Source organism: Aedes aegypti, chromosome 1 (assembly GCF_002204515.2).
Source record: "Aedes aegypti strain LVP_AGWG chromosome 1, AaegL5.0 Primary Assembly, whole genome shotgun sequence".
In the NCBI taxonomy this organism is placed as follows: Eukaryota; Metazoa; Arthropoda; class Insecta; order Diptera; family Culicidae; genus Aedes; species Aedes aegypti.
Window position 1 is genome coordinate 253,995,677 of NC_035107.1, and position 20,832 is coordinate 254,016,508.

The 20,832-nt window shown below is 37.1% G+C and overlaps 1 protein-coding gene across 8 annotated transcripts in view; it reads left to right on the forward strand.

Annotated features, from left to right (window-relative positions):
* The window catches only part of LOC5576740 (leucine-rich repeat-containing protein 24), an 826,320-nt gene that overhangs the window by 793,245 nt on the left and 12,243 nt on the right, over positions 1-20,832 (forward strand). For 7 of the 8 annotated variants that reach the window (XM_021837549.1, XM_021837550.1, XM_021837551.1 and 4 more), the window contains exons 5-6: positions 7,949-8,414; positions 13,500-14,781. In XM_021837549.1, the coding sequence (XP_021693241.1) occupies positions 8,187-8,414; positions 13,500-14,781 (1,510 nt within the window). In that variant the 5' untranslated portion in view covers positions 7,949-8,186. Of the gene's footprint in view, positions 1-7,661; positions 7,752-7,948; positions 8,415-13,499; positions 14,782-20,832 lie in introns of those variants that run through there. The other variant, XM_021837556.1, reaches the window with a different exon arrangement.

The following is a 20,832-nucleotide window of genomic DNA, read 5'->3' on the forward strand; positions in this document are numbered from 1 at the left end:
ACGGCGAAAATTGAAACATTTCGTGTGAAATGTTTCCCATACAAACGAGACTGTCCGGAATTTGAAGCTGTCCGTAATATGAATCAAAACGGTACTACGTTTAGACTAGAGCTGATATTACGTAATATAAGCTTTCTTGATATCAGAAACCTTACATCTAGTTTTCATTGGAAATAAGAAGTATGTATATTAGAGTGATGCAAATTTTGAAATGTTGGCTCCTCTATGCTTAAACGATTTATATTATGATAAATAGCATCCTCCCAAAGTTTGAAATGATTCGGAAGAAATTTGACTGTGCACAAGCCATTTGAAGTTTATATGGAGATTATTTTGGAAAACGCCAACTTTTTGTGTTCACGCCTCTATCTCTTAGACATAATATTTTATGAAAAAGTGAACAACCTCTGCTCATGTGAAATCCTTTCAGCTACAACTTTGCTGAAGACCACATTTTGATAGGACTTAAGGATAAATTGCTATTCCTAATCATAAACTAGGTTTGCATTTTGCATGCTTAACCAACTGCTCGGCAGGCAACAGTGGTGCTCCTGACGGGTAGAATAGATCGAAGTAATCCAGGCGACTATTTTCTTCAGCAAAACAGCAGTGTTGCTCTGAAAGTAATGGATCGTTGAAGGTAGTTTTTGCCAGTGCTCACCGCATCAAAATAAAGGCGCCACTGTATATGGGATTTAACATTGTGACAGCATTACTGTTCTGTCAAACACACAAGGCTACGGTGGCGCTATCTATCCAGCTTTTTACGAGCGCTAATGGCTGCCACAAATAGGCTCGCTTTCTGGTAGGGATCGGTCGGTATGACGTTTGGCTTGGGTCCGTTCAATATAAAACGACCCAAGCCAAACGTCAAATCGACTTATCCCTACCAGAAAGCGAGGCTGTTTGCGGCGGCCATTAGCGCTCGTAAAAAGCTGGATGCTTTCCATAGCGGCCGTTTTGGTTATTTTAATGATCCATTGAATGATCATCTCAGCATGATTTACACTTTGTTGTCAATAAAAACAAATTATCATTAAGTCCCTCCAAAATGTGATCTTCGGCAAAATTGTAGCTGGGAAGATTTCACATGAGTAGAGTTTGTTCACTTTTCCATAAATTATTATTACGAGCGGTTAGAGGACTGAACACAAAAGGTTGTTTTTTTCCGTATTAATTTCCATAGAAACTTCAAATTACCACACAGGCACAGGCCCACAACCAAATTTCTTCCAAATCACTTCAAATTTCTGGAGAATGATTTCCATCATAATTTACACCGTTTAGGCATAGGGGAGAAAAAACTTCAAAATTTGCATCAGTCTAATGTATATGTATATATAAGCTTTAGTCTGAAATCTAATAAATATACTGTTGTGTTCAGGACCGTTAATGTATAAGGCCTTGTAGAAACAAAATATAACAACTTTCCGAACAGAAGCCCTTAGCATGCCAAATTGCTGAAATTTCAGTTCGATTTTCTGAATTTTAGTAAAACAATGTAAATAAATAAAATAAACAGCTTGGAAAAATTCCGTTATAAATTACTGATCCCAGCGAAAATATTTTGATGTCAATAAAACACGTTATCATGCATTAGAATATGTATTTTCTAAAAGTGTGAACATTCAACATTAACTAACGGCAAACAAAAGTATTCTGCCTTTCTTTATTACGCAAAGACCGACTAGAGCAGCAAAGAATAATGCATGCCAAGTAAGAACGTCATATCCGAGGATTTACCAAATCCACCCCGTGCGCTCCCCATCACACCGAACAAACATTCGTCTCTCCAAGGCCGCCGTTGACTGATGCTGCTTTAGTATTGCCAACATGATGCTGCTGCTGCTGCCATAGAGATGGATGCCGAATCCTGACTCAACCGAGCACCAACTCAAGGGCTTTGCCGATTCTTCCACGATTCCAGCGCGCCAGGAGTGATGATGCCTCTCTATATATGACATGTAGCTTTATGAAGCGGTGTGTGCTGCAATTCTTCCAGCATCTTTTGCGTGGTAGATACAATCCAACGAAATGGGAATGATAAATTGAACGAACCGCACCGGAGAGCAGGAAGCTTTAGCTTTATGTAAGCCGAATAACAGACGAAAGCGAGCATGGCTAATGCGAATGAAGGTGGAAGTACAGTGTGGATGTGTGCTTTATGATCCATGGAAAAATTTCCGGAAAATGTTTCAATCGTTTCGATTGATTGAAAACGATTGCAAAACACGTTTTCAATTTCATACCTCTCGGTTATGGGACATTTGACGTTATTTCAATAATAAACTTTACAAACATGTAAGTTTTTTGCATATACGATATGACATATTGTTTTTGGGGCCTTAAAATACCCATAAAAGCATAACTGTCCCATATGGATTTTCGAACCAACCAATCAATCGATAATGCAAATCAGAACGAAAAGTTGATTCAGGTTTTAAGTTTTAATTTTTGGAAACACTTTGACAGTTCTTCTATGGAGTTGACAGCCCTGTGTTTGCATCGGTGCTCCACCGATGTAAACAAATGCATAGGCGGACCTGACACATGACAATGCCAAACTGTGAACAAAGTATGCACGACAAATCGAAACTATTAAATTTTGTGTTTCAAGTTGATATTTCATAATGTGATCTGTCTCTCAAAGAGTGCAATTTCATTTTTGACGTCTCGCAAGTGTAGCAAATATTATGATTCTTTATTCCCTGAATTATGCTTCGGGAGTAACAATATCGATCCGATTCTCGTTAAAACGTCAACCAGAATTTCACTGAATCCCCTTCTGCAACAACTGACCGTTTCAACAGCAGATAAAAGAAATTGTGAGGAAAAATAAGCATCCAATATCATTACGGCGCCCTGAGGCATATCATAATGTTGTCGACTTAACAGCATCCGCATAATGGTCCGCACAAGCAAAGGGGGATCATCGGACCGGATCACGTGTCAAAGCTCCGGCGAACGGACTTCCGACTGAAGTGAACGCAGTGAAGCATAGAAACTGTCGCTGAATGTGGTCGAAAATTTTTGGGATTCGTTCGCGACTGCTGGTGCCGAATTCTTGCTTATGCTCTTGAACTTTTCCTACTGTTATTCGAAAGTATTCATCGTTTTTCGTCATCCTATATTGTCAGTTGCTCCGAAAATCAATTGAAATTCGTTCACTAATCCAAAGAGAAAATCGATGAAGAGAAATCGATCACTGTAGATACGCCTGTATGATACTAAACGCGAGATTTTAATCTTTTAGAACTAAGCGTAACTTTCAGTCATAGTTTAATTTGAAAATTAAAAAGAAAAAAATGGCGGCCCGGTCATAGTGCTTCAGAACGCCATTAGCATCAATGTTGAGCATGTTCTTCAACTAAGATGCAACATGAACACGACCGTTCTATTTCAATGAACGCTGAGATTAAAGTCAAACCCAACAAAATGTGGAATTAGGAAGAATTGAACGTGACGAATCGTGCGATTTGGTGTGACGAATTCCATTAAGGTCTACAGGAATAGCTACATGCGGTGATATAAATTGACGAAAATCTGACCATAGCAAGAATTGGTGAGCATCTCCAATCACAAAACACGCAATGCTTCGGCACATGAAAGCTGTTAAATATTATCACAGGGTGAGGCATGGGACAGCAAACGAATGTTGTTGGCTTGAATTTGGACAAATTTCGTTCGATATCCCACATTTAAAAGAAGGAATATAATATTTTATTATATGATACGGATAAATTTGGATGGTATGGATGCCGTTCTGCACGGCTGGTTAAAAGTTTACACATTGCTGAATATATATTTAACAGTATACGAGTCTCAAAAATCGAACAATTCAAACACGTTCATGCGCTTTTGAATGTACTAACATTCCAATTGGTTTTTGAGGGGTGTTTGTATTATTTCATCATCGATTTAGTCGTTCAATTAAATTTAATGTCATATTCACATTGAATTTATTTTGAAACATGGTGGTATAAATAAAAAGCAATTTGCTTTACTACTTGTATAATCTGCTAAGAAACAAACTCCACAGAGTTTACTACACTGTTTGAATAAACAAACAATCTCTCGAATATGTAGCGTATTTCTTTCAAACGTTAATAGGGTCCTAAAGACCTGTCCCAATTTTAGTGCAAAACGCTCAAGTTTAAGCCAGAATCACATGTTTACTCAATTTTTGAATGATTTTCGTTGGTGTACGGCCAAAAAATATTTTTATCAGATTTTTGAGATTTTGTCAAAGCTTATGGTTTAAACTCAAATTTTGGGTGTATTTTGTTTTCCGTGTCCCTTCCGAAATGTCAAATAGGCACAACCCCAGTGTTAAAAAGATGAGCCCCTGTGGCGTTTTTGCCGACTCAGTGAATGTCAAACATGATCTAAAGTGTCAAGGTTCAATTTTGAACCTATTTTTGAAATTTAATTTTAAATGTGATATAACCGTTATTTGAACAGGAAAAATTTCAAAAGTGGTTGCAAAAACATACTCTTTCGTCTTATTAAATAAAAACAAGATTTCATTAAAAATTTTAGGTGAGTATCTCCAATCACAAAACACGCAATGCTTCAGCACATGGAGGCTGTTGAACATTGTTTCAGGGTAGAACATGGAACGGTCAACAAACATTGTTGACTTGATTGTTCGTTCGATACCCCAGAATAAGCTGAAGGAATGTCATATTTTATTGTATGAAATGGATTAATTTGGATAACATATATGGAAATATATTTAAGAATGTACGAGTCTCAAAAAGGCGATTAGCCTTACTACTTGTATCATCTGCTAAGAAACAAAGTCTACAGAATATGTTACACTGTTTGAATGGACCAAAAACCTTCCAAGTATGTAGCGTATTTCTTTGCAAAATAAGTTATTCTCACAAACGGGGATTTTTTTTTTATTTCCGTACAAAGTGGGCCGAAGGGTCTCAGATTTTCATGATTTTTTTTTCAGGCAGAGCTCATCAATATATGAATAAAAAATATTGAGAAAAATACAGGGTCGCCTATTTTCCCGGAAAACTCAGTTGGATTTTTTTTTTGTTTTCCTCTGACACTACTTACTTTGAAAAATCATAACTCAAGAACGAAGCATCGTAGAAACAAAGGTTTTTTATGAAAATGAAAGCAAATTTTCTCAGGAATAAAAGAAAAATTTTAACTGGGAAAAGTTTTTCACAAAATTTTCCACCGTTGAGAAAATTTGTAAAAAAAAACCGGAAAAACTATGCTCCAACTCGTGGAAAATTTTCAAAAAAAAAAAAATTTTTGAGGAGATAATTTCATAAGTTTTAATTTTTGAAATGGTAGTTTTTTTTCGGTTTTGAGTTATGGCCAATTTTGTGAAGAATGTGCAAATGTGCCATTTTGAGCCTTTTCTTTGAAAAATCATAACTCAAGAACGAAGCATCGTAGAAACAAAGTTTTTTTTTTTAATGAAAATTAAAGCAAATTTTCTCAGGAATAACAAAAAAAATAACTGGAAACAGTTTTCCACAAAATTTTCCACCGTTGAGAAAATTCGTAAAGAAAAGCCGGAAAAACTATGTTCCAATTAGTGGAAAACGTTCAAAAATATATTTTTGAGAAGGTAATTTCATAAGCTTTAATTGCTGAAATTTTTGAAATGTACCGTAATCCGGGGGCAAATTGATCACTGGGGTGAATTTGATCGGGTCGGTACCAAATAGCATTTCCTTTCAAGGATGCTTAATGCTTCGTTTCCATCACAAACATCCCATGTTTTCTAGTTTATAGATGTCTAATGATGGTTTTAAACTATTTCATTTTTGTTAAGATCAGTTTTGCATAGAAATATTCACAGTTTTTGAAGGTGTTAGCAATACTGTTGGAAATATCGGCACTAAACAATCTGCTGGTGCTAAGCCTGCATGTAAACTTTGAGTGTTAAAAATCTTGTGTTATCTTCAGTGTGAACTGCTGAAATCATTTTTGAAATCGTTCAGCATTACAAGAATAGTTTTTTTTTTTGCTCATAAAACCGTTTTTTATTTTAAATAAACTGCTTGTTACAAGGGAAATTGCATGCATTGCATGCATGCACGTATTATGCAGATTTAAAAAAAGTAATTTTGCAATAAAATGATGATATACACGAGTTGTAAGAATTTTGACATCATTTTCAGATTCAGGAGACCCAAATTTAGTAGATAGGGAAATTTTACTTTCTAAAATATGCTTTATTATATAATGATTAATTTCACCCCAATGTGTCATTTACAATTTTTAACATTAAAACTAATTTTATGAAATGTTAAATTTTATTTCATAAAAAATCGATTACATAAATTGATAGAGATCAATGAAGTACTGATTTTACCGAAATAAATTTGGCAATTTTTGAATTCCAAAGAAAATCGTGACAAAACATTGTGAAAAAGTGATCAATTTGCCCCCGGATTACGGTACTTTTTTTTCGTTTTTGAGTTATGGCCAATTTTGTGGAAAATGATCATATAAGCCTATATATAATGATTTTCGAACGAAAAGACTTGTACGAGAAATCTGGGCATTTTTCACAAAACTTTGACCAAACTCAGGAATTAAAAAGTAGTACATCTTAAAAATCTCAGTGATTGAAATTTATAAAATTCTGTTCTCAAAAATATTCTTTTTGGGAATCTCACACGAGTTGGAGCACAGTTTTCCTGGCTTTTCTTTAAGAATTTTCTCAACGGTGAGAAATTTTGTGGAAAACTTTTTCCAGTTATCATTTTTTTCTATTCCTCAGAAAATTTGCTTTCATTTTCATAAAAAAAAACTTTGCTTCTTTCTTGAGCTATGATGTTTCAAAGAAAAGGCTCAAAATGGCACATTTCCACATTTTTTACAAAATTGGCCATAACTCAAAACCGAAAAAAAATACCATTTCAAAAATTTCAGCAATTAAAGCTTACGAATTTCCTCAACGGTGGAAAATTTTGTGGAAAACTTAACATTTTTTATATTTCTTAGAAAATTTGCTTTCATTTTCATAACAAAACCTTTGTTTCTACGATGCTTCGTTCTTGAGTTATGATTTTTCAAAGTAAGTAGTGTCAGGGGAAAACAAAAAATTTCCAACTGAGTTTTCCGGGAAAATAGGCGACCCTGAATTTTTCTCAATCTTATTTTATTCATATATTGATGAGCCCTGCCTGTGGAAAAAGTTTCATGAAAATCTGAGACCCTTCGGCCCACTTTGCAATTGAACTGCTTTTCAAAAACCACCAGATTTTTAACAGCATTGCTTCTGTCGATGTAATGCATCCAAGCAATCAATCTGCTCTATAAGGGCAGCAAGCAGTTCCAGTGCTAAACATATTCCGTTGCACTGCTTTTTGGTTACCTGGGTAGTTTTGCTCATGTTTTTTGCATGATGTTCATTTTACCACCAACAGCTGTTTATTTTACCCACATAGAGCAGGTAAAATGAACATTTCCATCGCTTTTTGCTAGTGATAAAAATATGTGAAAATTTAGCATTTTAGTCTGAATTCGTGCTGAAGCTTTAGATAACATTTGATACCAAAAATTGTCGGTCCACTGTGCGGTTGTTGTAACGTTGCTGAAGTTCCCAAAGCACGACAAACTCTGTTTGTCTGTGCGCTTCAAGGGTCTGTTTTGTCTTTCCACTCCCTCGAAGCGTTTGGCGAAAATGGCGAAAATGTCAGAAATCAGCTGTTCCTGAAAACAAACATGTTTTTGTTTAACAAAATCAAAATACAAAAAGTTGTATCGAAATCGTGAGTAGCGCTCGCTCATAATATGAATCATTAGATATTAATAGAATGCGTTTTTCCTATTATCAGTATGACACGATCAAAATCCAATAGTATTCAACAAATAAACCAAGTTAGAGCTTATCGCTCCAGCGTAGCGCCGGATATTGGCCTCTCGATTAATGTATTTACCTTTCTTTGCTTGCTCTCTCCCTTCGCAGACTGTTTCTTCCAAGCCGGCCATTCAACGAACGACGCTCTAAGAGATAACACACCCTTTGCAATCGGATAGTGAACAACAAATCAGTCGCTCCATGCAGAATTCCCGCCCAGGCAAGAGCTAACATCTGCCCGGAAGAACGCACCGGAATTCATCCTGGATCGCCAACGGTGTCCACTAGCAGTAGGACCACCCCATCATCCATCCCGGCAAGACAACGTGAATCAACGAGGGAAAAGATGGATCATCGCCAGAAGGAAAAGAAGCGCCGAGGGCTACATCCCTTGTGGACACTTATAGTGGCAGCGTTGCTACTGCTGATCGGATCGGCCGACGGGAACACCGAAAAAGATTTCACACAGCAGTGCAACAATTGTCGCTGCAGTTGGAAGAGTGGCAAACGAAATGCGGACTGCACCAACCAGGGACTGGCACTGATACCGGGCGATCTGAGCTCGGAACTTCAGGTGAGATTTGCTGCTTACTGTTACCTGTTTTTGAGGACTTTCAAATCTTTAGTAAGCTGTTAAAACTAATTTCAAAATCGATGTTTTAAATAAATAGCATCTGATCCAAATTAGTAATAACTTGCTTGGGTGGAACCGGTTCACCTGACGGTTCCAAAATTATTACTATGGGTCAAAACCTTCTGAAATAAGATGTATAAATATTTATTTATGGCGATGGTGGAATTTTCTACATACTCATCAAGAAACTTCCAGAAACTAGCTTATCATTCTTAGTTGATATATTTAACAAATGTTTTCAATAAGCATATTTTCCTGACAAAAGAAAAAATGCTAAGGTTGTACCAATTTTAAAACCAGGCAAAAATCCTGCAGAAGCTCCTAGCTATCGTCCAATCAGTTTTCTTTCCTCCATCAGTAAACTTTTTGAAAAGGTAATTTTAAACAAAATGATGGCCCACATCAACGGATTCCGCCATGGACATTCGACCACTAATCAACTTTTACGTGTAACAAATTTGATTCGTTCCAACAAATCTGAACGTTTATTATACTGGTCTTGCTCTTCTAGACACAGAAAAAGCATTCGACAATGTTTGGCATGAAGGTTTGATCGTAAAATTAAAAAAAAAAACTTTAATTTTCCAACATACATTGTTCGAATAGTTCAAAGTTTTCTGTCAAATCGTACACTTCAGGTTTATTATCAGAACTCCAGGTTTGAAAGACTTCCTGTTAGAGCTGGTGTCCCTCAAGGCAGCATTTTGGGACCAATATTATACAATATTTTCACATCTGACTTACCTGAGTTACCTCAGGGATGTCAAAAATCTTTGTTTGCGAATGACACAGGCCTCTCCGCCAAAGGACGAAGTCTGCGTGTCATCTGTAGTCGATTGCAAAAAAGTTTGGATATTTTTTCTTCATACTTGAAAAAATGGAAGATTTCTCCTAATGCTTCCAAAATTCAACTAATAATATTCCCACATAAAACAAAAGCTCTTTATTTGAAACCTTCAAGTATACACCCTCAGTTTACTTTAAAATGGTTTCAGTTATTTGTCATAAATGGACAATTCTGAATTCGGAACCATACCGGACATATTCCGGGTTGTACTGGGGTCACAAGGGTGCCAAATTCGGGAAATGTGATTATTTTTTTATTTATTTCAGTTACAACACTAAAGTTTTTAGGTAAAACGTGAGATAATAGTCGATTGTCATCATTTCAACACAATTTGGATAAGTGGACCGTTCCGGAACATCGTAGCCGGTTCCGGCAGGGCCAGTTCGGGGACATTTCCGTTTCATGTCCAAAACATACCTATCATGCGACGTCTCAATCTTCATGAATTCGGGTGAACATGTCAATAAAAGCAGAAAAACCTTGATACAAACAGATGTGGCCACTCCAGATCTCCAGGCACGAGTTCCACGAGGGCTTCTTGGGGAACATTTCCGTTTTATGTCCAAAAACATACCGTGTGACATCTCAATCTTAATGAGTTTTGAAGAACTTGTCAATAAATGAATAATAACACGGTAATAAAAGATTTGGCTACTCCAGAGCTTCTGGCACAGGTTCCACGGGGGCTTCTTTGGAGACATTTCTGCTTTTTGTCCAAAACATACCGTGCGACGTCTCAATCTTTGTGGATTGTAAAAAAACATGTCAATAAAAGTAGAATCGACTTATTAACATCTGATGTGGCCACTCCATAGCTCCAAGCACAGGTTTCGCCAGGGCCTCCTTGGGGATATTTCTGTTTTATCTCCAAAACAAACCGTGTGACGTGTCAATTTTCTTGAATTCGAAAGAACATGTCAATTAATGAGGAATGAACTAGGTATCAACTAATTAGGTCACTCCTAAGCACCTGGTACTGGTTCCGCCAAGGCCTCTTAGGGGACATTTCAGTTTCATGTCCAAAACATATTGTACAACGTCTCAATCTTCATGAACTCGACAGAACATGTCAATAAATGTGGAATAAACCCTGTGTAGCCACTCCAGAGCATCACGCACAGGTTCCAGGAAGGCCTATTTTATGATATTTCCGTTATTTGAATTATTTCCGTTATTTGATCAATTTGACCTCGCCAGCAGATCTGGCCACTCCAGAGCACAAGGAGCAGGTTCCACCAAAAACTTTTTCGAAACTTTTCCATTATATGCTCAAAACATGATGTACCACGGGTAAAGCATAATGAAAATTCTGAAAAGTATTCAAAAAATCCAAGATAAAATGCATACTAACTAATGTGGCTTCTCTTCACTGATGCAATCTAATGCAGGATCTTTCTAAACAGATTGTTTTCCACGATTTTTGGAAAATCTGTCATGCAGATCTTCATGAATACGTCAGTTAAAAGCAATTAGTTAAAACTCAACAAAAAACTGCGAAGAAAACTAACAAGGAATCCACCAGAACTTTGTTTCGAACATCAGAAATCCAACAAGAATCTTTAAAAGGTTTTGGCTAAAATGTTTTCAAGAATATTTATAAACTTCGAAAAAAATTCCTTTTCAATCAAATATTTTTCTATTTATTATTCAGGGTTTGTTAATAAAAACATAGAAGGAATTCGCTATGGTATTCCACATGAATACACTATAAAAACAATCTTATGATTAAAGATATCCCTTTGGCTTACTGACCTTTGGCATATTTACTAGACAACTGTGGAGATGCAGAGGTATTCGTGCTCTTTGAGAATGTTTCGCTAATCCTAAGCCCCATTCATTAAATCTCTGCGCATCTTCGACTGTTCTCGTCAATCACGGAGTGCAACTACGAAGCGGTCATCTATGCTTGAGCTCATGCTCATTATCCCCAAGGGTTCTACTTACAAATTTTACATGCATTTTTTCTTTCTTTATTTTTTAAGCTTGAAACTTAATAAGCCAGTTCATTCGCCTCAATGCAAATTGTATTGCTCCGGAGTGGCCAAATCAGTTGATAATGAATTGATTCTCCATTTATTAACAAGTTCCTTCGAATTCATGAAGATTGAGACGTTGCACGATATGTTCTCGACAAAAAACGAAAATATCCTCGAAGAGGCCTTAGCGGAACCTGTGTCACGTGCTCTGTAGTGGCTAAATATATGGATATTTAGTTTATTCTTTCTTTATCGACATGTTTTTTTTTTTCAAATTCAAGAAGATTGAGACGTCGCACGGTATGTTTTGGACATACAACGGAAATGTCCCCAAACTGGCCCTAACGGAACCGGCTACAATGTTCCGAAACGATCCACTTATTCAAATTATGTTGAAATGATGACAGTCAATCATTATCTTACGTTTCACCTAAAATCTTCAGTGTTGTGACTGCAATAAATAAAAAAAACCGCATTTCCCAAATTTGGCACCCTCGTGACCCCAGTACAACCCGGAAAATCTCCGGCATGGTTCTGAATTCAGCATTGTCCATTTATGGCAAATAATTGAAAACTTTTTAAAGTAAACTGAAAATGGTTTCAAAAAAATTGACGAAATGGCAGCTATTTGGAAATGCCTTGTCGGAGGTCGGTATCGTAAAGGTTAAGAACAAGCTTTTGATATTCAAACAAATATTCAGGCCAACCATATTGTATGCTGTACCAAAATGGACTAGCTGTTGTAATACCAGGAAGAAAGCCCTACAGAGAATTCAAAATAAAATTTTGAAAATGATTCTGAAGCTTCCTCCCTGATATAGTACCAATGAGTTACATAGAATATCCAATGTTGAAACATTGGAACAAATGTCAAATAAAATAATTAATAATTTCAGACAAAAATCGTTACAATCTTCTATTGCCACGATTAATGCGTTATGTATTAAGGTTAAGTTAGGTTAAGTAAATTGAAAACGTGTTATTTTTTCTCTTATAAGCAGGTGAAATCAACTCACCTTAAAAAAAATCTGAACTGCTACGGCGAATGAAATGTAATATGTTGTTAACAAAATGTTAATAAAATCTTAAATTTGTTTTGCCAAAATAGGATGAACACTATCAATTAACACAGAACACCTAGGTATAAGAAATGAATGTAATGTTTGGAAAAATACTAATAAAGAAATAAAAAAAAATAAAAAGACAGGATCCGTCATAAATTTCAGTTTTTTTTTTCGTTCAAAAACAACAAAGTTTAAATTAAAATGTGTTCACTATATACTATTCTCCAACCAAAACGCAGGGAACACGTTTTCTGTGAATTAATTTAAGTTTTGATAAAATTTTGATGTTTCATTTGCCCAAGCGTAGGGTAACGGTCGTATTTTGGACCCCCTAAGGAAGTGATTTTGATTTTTTGTCCCTATTAATTAATTGCACAGCGTAACTAAATCAAAGAACATGCCAAAATGTAGAAAAAAACTTCCTTTACAAGATAAAAATGTCCAAACGGTCATGTAGGATCCAGAAAACGTCGAAAATAATTGAATTGTGATGTACTGCTTTTCATTATTTTGGACACACCAATACATTTTGGACCCTCAAAGTATATATTTTGGACCCCCGGTGTTTTTATCGTTTGGCGACAAAGCTCACGACACTGGTTGTATAATATGCTTGCCCATAGTCTAATCAATCGATTAACAATGGAAAACCGAAGAAATTCTACACTTTTAGTCCAGAAATTTGAAAAAAGTTTTTGTTTACATTTGAAAAAAATCTGACGGCTTTAAATTCTGTGTGTAACGTGTTGTAACGGTTGTATGGATGGACCGATTAAATTAAATTAATTTCAGATAAAATAAACACATTTTCTATGAACAAACGGTTGATGCAAGTACGGAATAGTCCTATCTTTCCAAATGGCATGCGAATTGAGTTGGTCTTTCGATTTAAACTTGGAAATTTGCAGGAAATTGGACCAGGGGGTCCAAAATATATAGGGGTCCAAAATATATTGGTTACCCTATTGTGGGAATGACCACCTCTCTAAAGGCTGTCGTTACACAGATCTGGTTGGTAATGAGCTTTCATCAGTTGGTTGAAGATTTGGAAATCCTCAAAAAACAGACGTTGGGTACGTAAAGGTTAAACCCTCGATTTCTATGCATTCTAATCTCTTGTTCAAACTCTATTCTACAGGTTCTAGATTTGTCCAACAATCGGATAGGGGAGATTCGCGGGTACGAGCTGATGCGTGCCCATCAGCAAAATTTGCACAAATTGTACATCAAGAACAGCACGATCGAAAGCATACACAAGGATTCGTTTCGAAACTTAACGATCCTGATCGAGCTGGATCTATCGAACAACAAACTGAAGCGCCTAGATCCGGGCATGTTCGATGATTTGAAAAAGCTACGGGTCATCATGCTGAATCACAACCAGATCGAACGGATAGAGAACAATCTGTTCAAAGATTTAAAATTTCTGACCAAGATCGACCTGCAAGACAATCTCATCTATAGGGTAGCGTTGCATAGTTTTATAGACGTTCCGGCACTGTCGCAGATCGAGTTGGACTACAACCGGCTGCAGATCCTCCGCAAGGAGACTTTTGTCAACCTGGAGAAACTGACCAGCCTGTCGCTGACGAACAATCCGTGGAATTGCAGCTGTGCCCTGCGGAATTTCAGCGAATTCATCAAGAGTAATAATCTGTATCGATCTCCTACGACTTGCGAGCAGCCACCGATGCTCAAAGGAAAGGAGTGGAACGAGATTGACGTGGACGACTTTGCCTGTCGTCCCCAAATCATAGATAACAAACTGATCTTCCCCAGCGATGGGCAAAATGCTACCTTCACGTGCAAGGTAACGGGACTGCCACTCCCGAAAGTCGATTGGTTGTTCCACAAACGACCCGTCTCCAAAAACGACAAACGATGGAGTGTGACCTACGCCGTCAGGACCAATGGCAAGGACACAAACGAGGTCCTGGTTTCAGAACTAACCATCGTGGGAGTAAAACCATCGGATCGGGGCTCCTACGTGTGCAAGGCGACCAACCCGGGCGGAACTGACGAGAGTGAACAGTTTTTCGACCTGACCAGCCCCATTCCCGAAGTGCGTCCGAATCGAACGAACGACATCCTGTGGATTGTGCTGTTCGTGGTGCTAGCGATTCTGGTGGTGCTGATACTGGTGATAATGGTGCTGTGCTGCGTGTGTCGCAAAACGCGCCGATTCAAGAAGAACTCATCGATTAGCGAAAACGGACTGATGAACTCCAAGATGGACAAATCGGCCGACGGGTCGGTGCTGGACGGGGGATCGGTGATAATGGAGATGCAGAAGAGCCTGCTGACGGAGGTGAACCCGGTGGAGAAGCCTCCGCGACGGTCGGACATTGAGGCGACTGACAAGAACGACTACGACGAGGGGCACGAGGTCAAGAAGACGCTGCTCGAGGAAACGGGATTCGGTAAGTGGAAGTTTCTAATGCTATTTTTTTTACTATTCTTGAAACACCACTGAAACCAGTTCGGACAAACCCCTGTTGGTTGATTTCTGGCAGTTTATAAGCTAAATTTTGGCATTAGCGGTTTGTGGAAGGAAATACATGTCCACCAGTTTTTAAAATCCCCAGTGGGCCACTGAATGATTCTATTCGAAATGGCAGCAATTTGAACTTTTTTCATTTGCTGGGCGCAGTCTTCGAAGATCATATTTTTACTCTCAGATTTAAACATGCAGGCTTTGAATTCATCTCAGTTTGCAGGATCGTTTTGAATCCTGATTTTTTCCAATCTTAGTTAGCGGGATTTGTTCTGGGATTCAATCCCAGGATGGAATCCTCATGAATGAATTGTCATTCTATTTCAGCAAACAGGTGTATACAAGTACATGTTTGGTATGATAATTTTGTCATTTTAGGTATTTCATGAAGAAAAATATCCTCGATAGACCTCATATTCTCCAGCAACTCCATTTTGATGGGGAAAGGAACAGATAAACCTCGATTATTCCGCCTGATGGACGACCGATGTTTGAACATGAAAAAATGTATAAACGAACTGTCCAGCAGCAATGGATCAATGCACGCGTTCACTCGTTGACGTTTGAGCGGTGCCGTGTTATTTACGTAGCCATGGAAACGAGTGAATTCGGCACCGCTCAAACGTCAAAGTAGTGAACTCGTGCATTGGTCCATGGACCAATGCACGAGTTCATTAATTTGACGTTTGAGCGGCGCGGAGTTCACTCGTTGCCATGGTCACGTAAATAACACGGCACCACTCAAACGTCAGATAGTGAACTTGTGCATCGGTCCATACTCTTGTTTTCAACAAGCCATTTTAGGAGTTTTGCATGGAAATTCAAATGAAAATGGCTCATAGCTATTGCGTTAAAAACTGTAAGACCATGTGAAAAATACATACCATTGTTGAGCATTAGCACAGAAGAAATTTAAAAAAATGAGTAAGATGGACCGTCCCGAAAAATTCACATTAGTAGTACTATGTTTTGCATAGCACTATTTTTTATATTATTTTTCGTTGTTCATAAAATGACTCATATGAAATTCCAAACAACTCTCCCCTTTTAACTTTCATGAAAAACGAAGGGTCGTTTTGCTTAGTTACTCAATTTGTGTTCAAAATTTTCTAGCAAGAAGTTCAACAAAGGCCAAAACCCCGAGAAGGAAATTGACGTGAGCATTACAAATTAATATTATTTCTACACGTATCACACTTTTTTTATTTATAATAAAAATTCCAGTGATAAATTTCTTCCATTCATTTGTAAATTCATGAATTTCCGAGGCCTGATCCTTTTTTTTTTGCTTCAAGCATACTCTTCAGATCAAAATGGATGCCAACTGCACTGCAAACGCGAATCGTAAGCTTCATGAGCTTCGGTTGATTTACTGTAAAGGAAAAAATATGAATTTTGAATGGCCTCAACTTTCACTGCGACAGACATAAAATACTTCACCAAACACGAATCGATACCGTTGGACCTGAGACGAGACTCGCGAAGACGGTCTTCTTTTTCTGTGATTGCTGAGTTTTTTTCTTATTCCCCTTTGTGTTTATACCAATTATGCGCATGCTGTTCAAATCCTCACATGAACCTCTCAGCAAAAAATGATTGAGTTTGCATCACATCGAATCATAAATAGCCGTTTGAGTGAAATTTCATGCCAGCAAACGTAGCAGACATTAGAAATAATTAATCTTCTGCTTAGATTTATCAGCAACTTTGGAAAAAACTGCTCCGCCGACTGAGGTTTTTAATAACAGTTTACTTTGAACACAATACTTTTCACTTTTTCAGCCATAAAAACGGTGGGCTGCATTTGACGTTTCGTGAGAGGGGAATCTGGGCTGCATATGACGTTGATATTTTTCCTCTTCGCGAGTCTCTCTCAGCGTTGGACATGACATACTCGCAGCTACAGCTGTAAGACATAAGGGGAAAATGTGGACATGAAAACTATAAAAATCATTTGAATAGAAATACATACTTGGTCAAACGTGTGTCCTGTCACAGATGTTTTTTTTTATTTTTCGATAAATTATCAAGGTTAACTCGATTCATTTTAATAATGGACCGATGCACGAGTTCACTATTTGACGTTTGAGCGGTGCCATGTTATTTACGTGACCATGGCAACGAGTGAACTCGGCACCGCTCAAACGTCAAAATAGTGAACTTGTGCATTGGTCCATATTCATCAATCAAGGATCGAATCCTGGGATTCATTCCTCCCTAGGACAGGACGTGACAGCTCAACTAAGACTGCCCCGTTGTTTTTCAATCGATGACCTCGACGATACAAATGCCAGTGCTACCAGTATCCTTGTTAAGCAAATCTTGTGAACAAATTCAAATACCAAGGCTCATAATTTGGTTGTGTTTTGTACGCTTCATCCATTTAGTACAATAGAGGATGCTACACTCAAAAAAATCCAAACGTCATTGCTACGTGAAAAATTACGTAGACCATTCGAAATTCATTTTACCTTCACTTCACCTGACTAATGTAATGCTTACTAAACCATACATACCGTAAAATGGGGCGAATAGAAACACTTTCCGACATGTTTGAATGTGTACAACTTAAACCGTGTGGATAAAATCCAATTTTATTAGTCTTAAATATGGGTCGCGTCTTCCTTTACTAAGACCCCAATCGCTGTTAAAAAATAAAAATTATATCGTACAAATATTTATGAAAATGCTGTATGTTTCTATTCACCCCGCAATGGGGCGAATAGAAACATTGTTCAGTAAATATCAATACTTTTTTTATTTAAATGGGAAAATAAACACATTTTTAACTGCATCTTGAAGAAATATCAACATGTATTTACTTAGTGAAGAAAAATATTAAAATTTTTGAAACCAAGTTCAATTTTAGATCATTTTTGAAATCAGCCAAAATGGCGGATGTTTCAAGCTATCAAAAATGATTGAGATTTCAATATTTTCTTCTCAAATTTTTAATGAGAAATGAGCAAAATTTTTAATTTGAAAATAGTTTAGCGATACTCTGTTGTTATTGAACTAATGAAAAAAAAATATTTCTGTAGGTTTCTAAAGTTTATCATTGCATAATAGTCGCATTTTTAACTAAAGGTCGCTTTGTTTCTATTCGCCCCACTTTTTCTATTCGCCCCGTTTTACGGTAACCATCAACTGGAGACTCGGTGATTATCACTTGGGGTTACCTATCACACTTACAAGAAAATCACGTAGGTACCCAAGTTCATTTTGACATTTGCATATCGCACGTACATTCAGTGTTGAGCTTGAATGCTAAGATGGCGTCCACTAGACTTTCGAAGAACGTAAGGAGCTGCTGAACTTCAAACCTTTGATTTAAAGGTATGTACTCGTTGAATACCGAAGAATCTTGTATTAATTCATATTTTATATCTGATTTCATTCATATTCATATTCATGTAAAGGCTACAGCAGAATCGACCAGAAAATATGGGAGCAACATTGGATATCTCGCTGGATTTTTTTATTCGAAAAGCTTAGTTTGAATAAAATAAATATCTCAATTTTTATAGTTGGTTTACATTTTTCGAATTGGGAAATAGTTTACTTCAGAAGTTTATTGAAAATAACGTGGGCTTCAATTTAAATAAATTTGAAGGGAAAACAATGTAGGACTTATTGAAACGCTTCGTAAAAGCTACCGGAAAATCCACGTAGCTCGTACCAGAGTCTATGAATGGAGAGTTGCGCGAAGAGACTTCTTTGAATGGTTGTTCTTCTTCGTCTTCGAAAATATCCCCTATCTGTTTTGCTGGTCTGCCCGATAGGTAGACGGTTTGACAGTTCGATAGGTAGATTTGGTTTCACTCTTCGCGCAACTCTCCATTCATACACTCTGGCTCGTACGTGTAACGCTGGTGAATCAAACGGAGTTCAATAGTTCATGCGTTCATTCTGTGCTACCAATGATTCACGTAGGTGCTACGAGAAAAGTGCGATGGAAAAAAATCACGTATGTTTCCACGTAACAATGACGTTTGGATTATTTTGAGTGTAGCTTTTCAAAAAATCAGCTTTATATTGAAAACCGGCAATTCCCATTATATTCCCATCCTTAATTAAAGATTTTTTACCTATTTTTGCATTGTAGGAGCACATGTTGTTATCTGAACATCGAATATAAATTGATTTGAAACGAAAAGATTTCATGAAAAATTTCTAAACTTTCGATGAAAACTCTAATTTATGAACTAGAAACACGGCGGGGCTAGCAACAAAGTGCCTTGTTGCAATTCAACTCAACGATGTGAAAGTAGGCCTTTGTCAAAACGACCAATGAGAAGTGGTCTTTTTTGACAGGCAATTGGTTTCGTTTTTGTACTTTGACCTGACACGTCTTGTTTTAGATTCCTCCCATACAAGGCGCATGATTCAATGCATGCCTGGATTGAACTATAATGTGCGCACGCAATCGATCTTGTTCTGTGGGTTTTAAATCTCAGCAGCTCTTGGAGTGAGATTTTTTGAAGACTGGCTGGACGGATACAGGTTAACATAAGAAACACAGAAGTTCTTTGTGAGTTAACCATAGGTAGCTGATTGAAGCTATTCAAGTTCTGTTTAAATTGCTGTTATTATTATTTCTATAGAATGATTATAAAATTTTTGAGTTTTTATGGACTCGAACACCTCAGAAATTTGTTGTGTACCAAACTACGGGAGCGGGTCATTTGACATAAAGCCATTTGGCGTAAGGTCGTTTGGCATAACCAGAATTATGCCTCTTCTACCAAATAACCTTATGCCAAATGACCCAGATCTCCAAAATACAATATTTGACGCGGTTAAAGAAGATCTGAATTTAAACATATGTCTAATAGTCAAAATCTAGAAGATCTAGACGTTTTAGAATCTCCATAAATTATAACACGTAAAATGACTCACATCAATAACAAGATCTTAAATAGATGCTACGAATAATCATTGTCATCATCAAAATTTCCAATCGAATTCTTCGATCTCCTTCGAGACGAAATTGATGATCTTTTTTTCGAGATCCTCAGCATCAACTTATGGCAATGGTAATCTATTAGCTTACTAGAGAGTTCAGCGATGAAAGCTATCTCACACATTAGCTACATACAATTTTTATCTTGACAAATCCAGTAATAAGTTAGTTGTTTTTATTTGATGTGCTTCAACTAATTAAGAGGAAAATAACCATCATCGTTTTACAAATTTTCAAAACCAGTTTTTTTGCTCAAAATTGAAGCAATGCTCAAGAAAATCTATCATTGCATTGAACTTACTATGTGTAATGCAATGATAGATTTTCAAGGGATTTTTTTAAAATTTGAACGAAAAAACTGGTTTTTCATTTTTGATGTTTCCTGATGATTGAATGATGGAGTCTTGAGCCTTAAGTCGTTCTGGTCTTGATTTTGATTTTGCTTAGTTACAATTAATTTTATGTTGTCTTAAAAATTTGATTTTTTTCAATCAAACCCCAGATACTTTTAGAAATAGCAATAAGTTTTCTTCTACAACTGGGTCATTCTCGAAAATTTGTGCAATTGATAACTCCAAGTGATGCCTTTTTCGTAGATCATCATATGGGTCTATCCCAAAAGGCCAAATCACATAAGGCCGAATCATAAAAGGCCGAAAGCACAAAAGGCTGAAACATACAAAAGGCCGAATCACAAAAGGCCGAATCACAAAAGGCCGAATCACAAAAGGCCGAATCACAAAAGGCCGAATCACAAAAGGCCGAATCACAAAAGGCCGAATCACAAAAGGCCGAATCACAAAAGGCCGAATCACAAAAGGCCGAATCACAAAAGGCCGAATCACAAAAGGCCGAATCACAAAAGGCCGAATCACAAAAGGCCGAATCACAAAAGGCCGAATCAAAAAAGGCCGAATCACAAAAGGCCGAATCACAAAAGGCCGAATCACAAAAGGCCGAATCACAAAAGGCCGAATCACAAAAGGCCGAATCACAAAAGGCCGAATCAAAAAA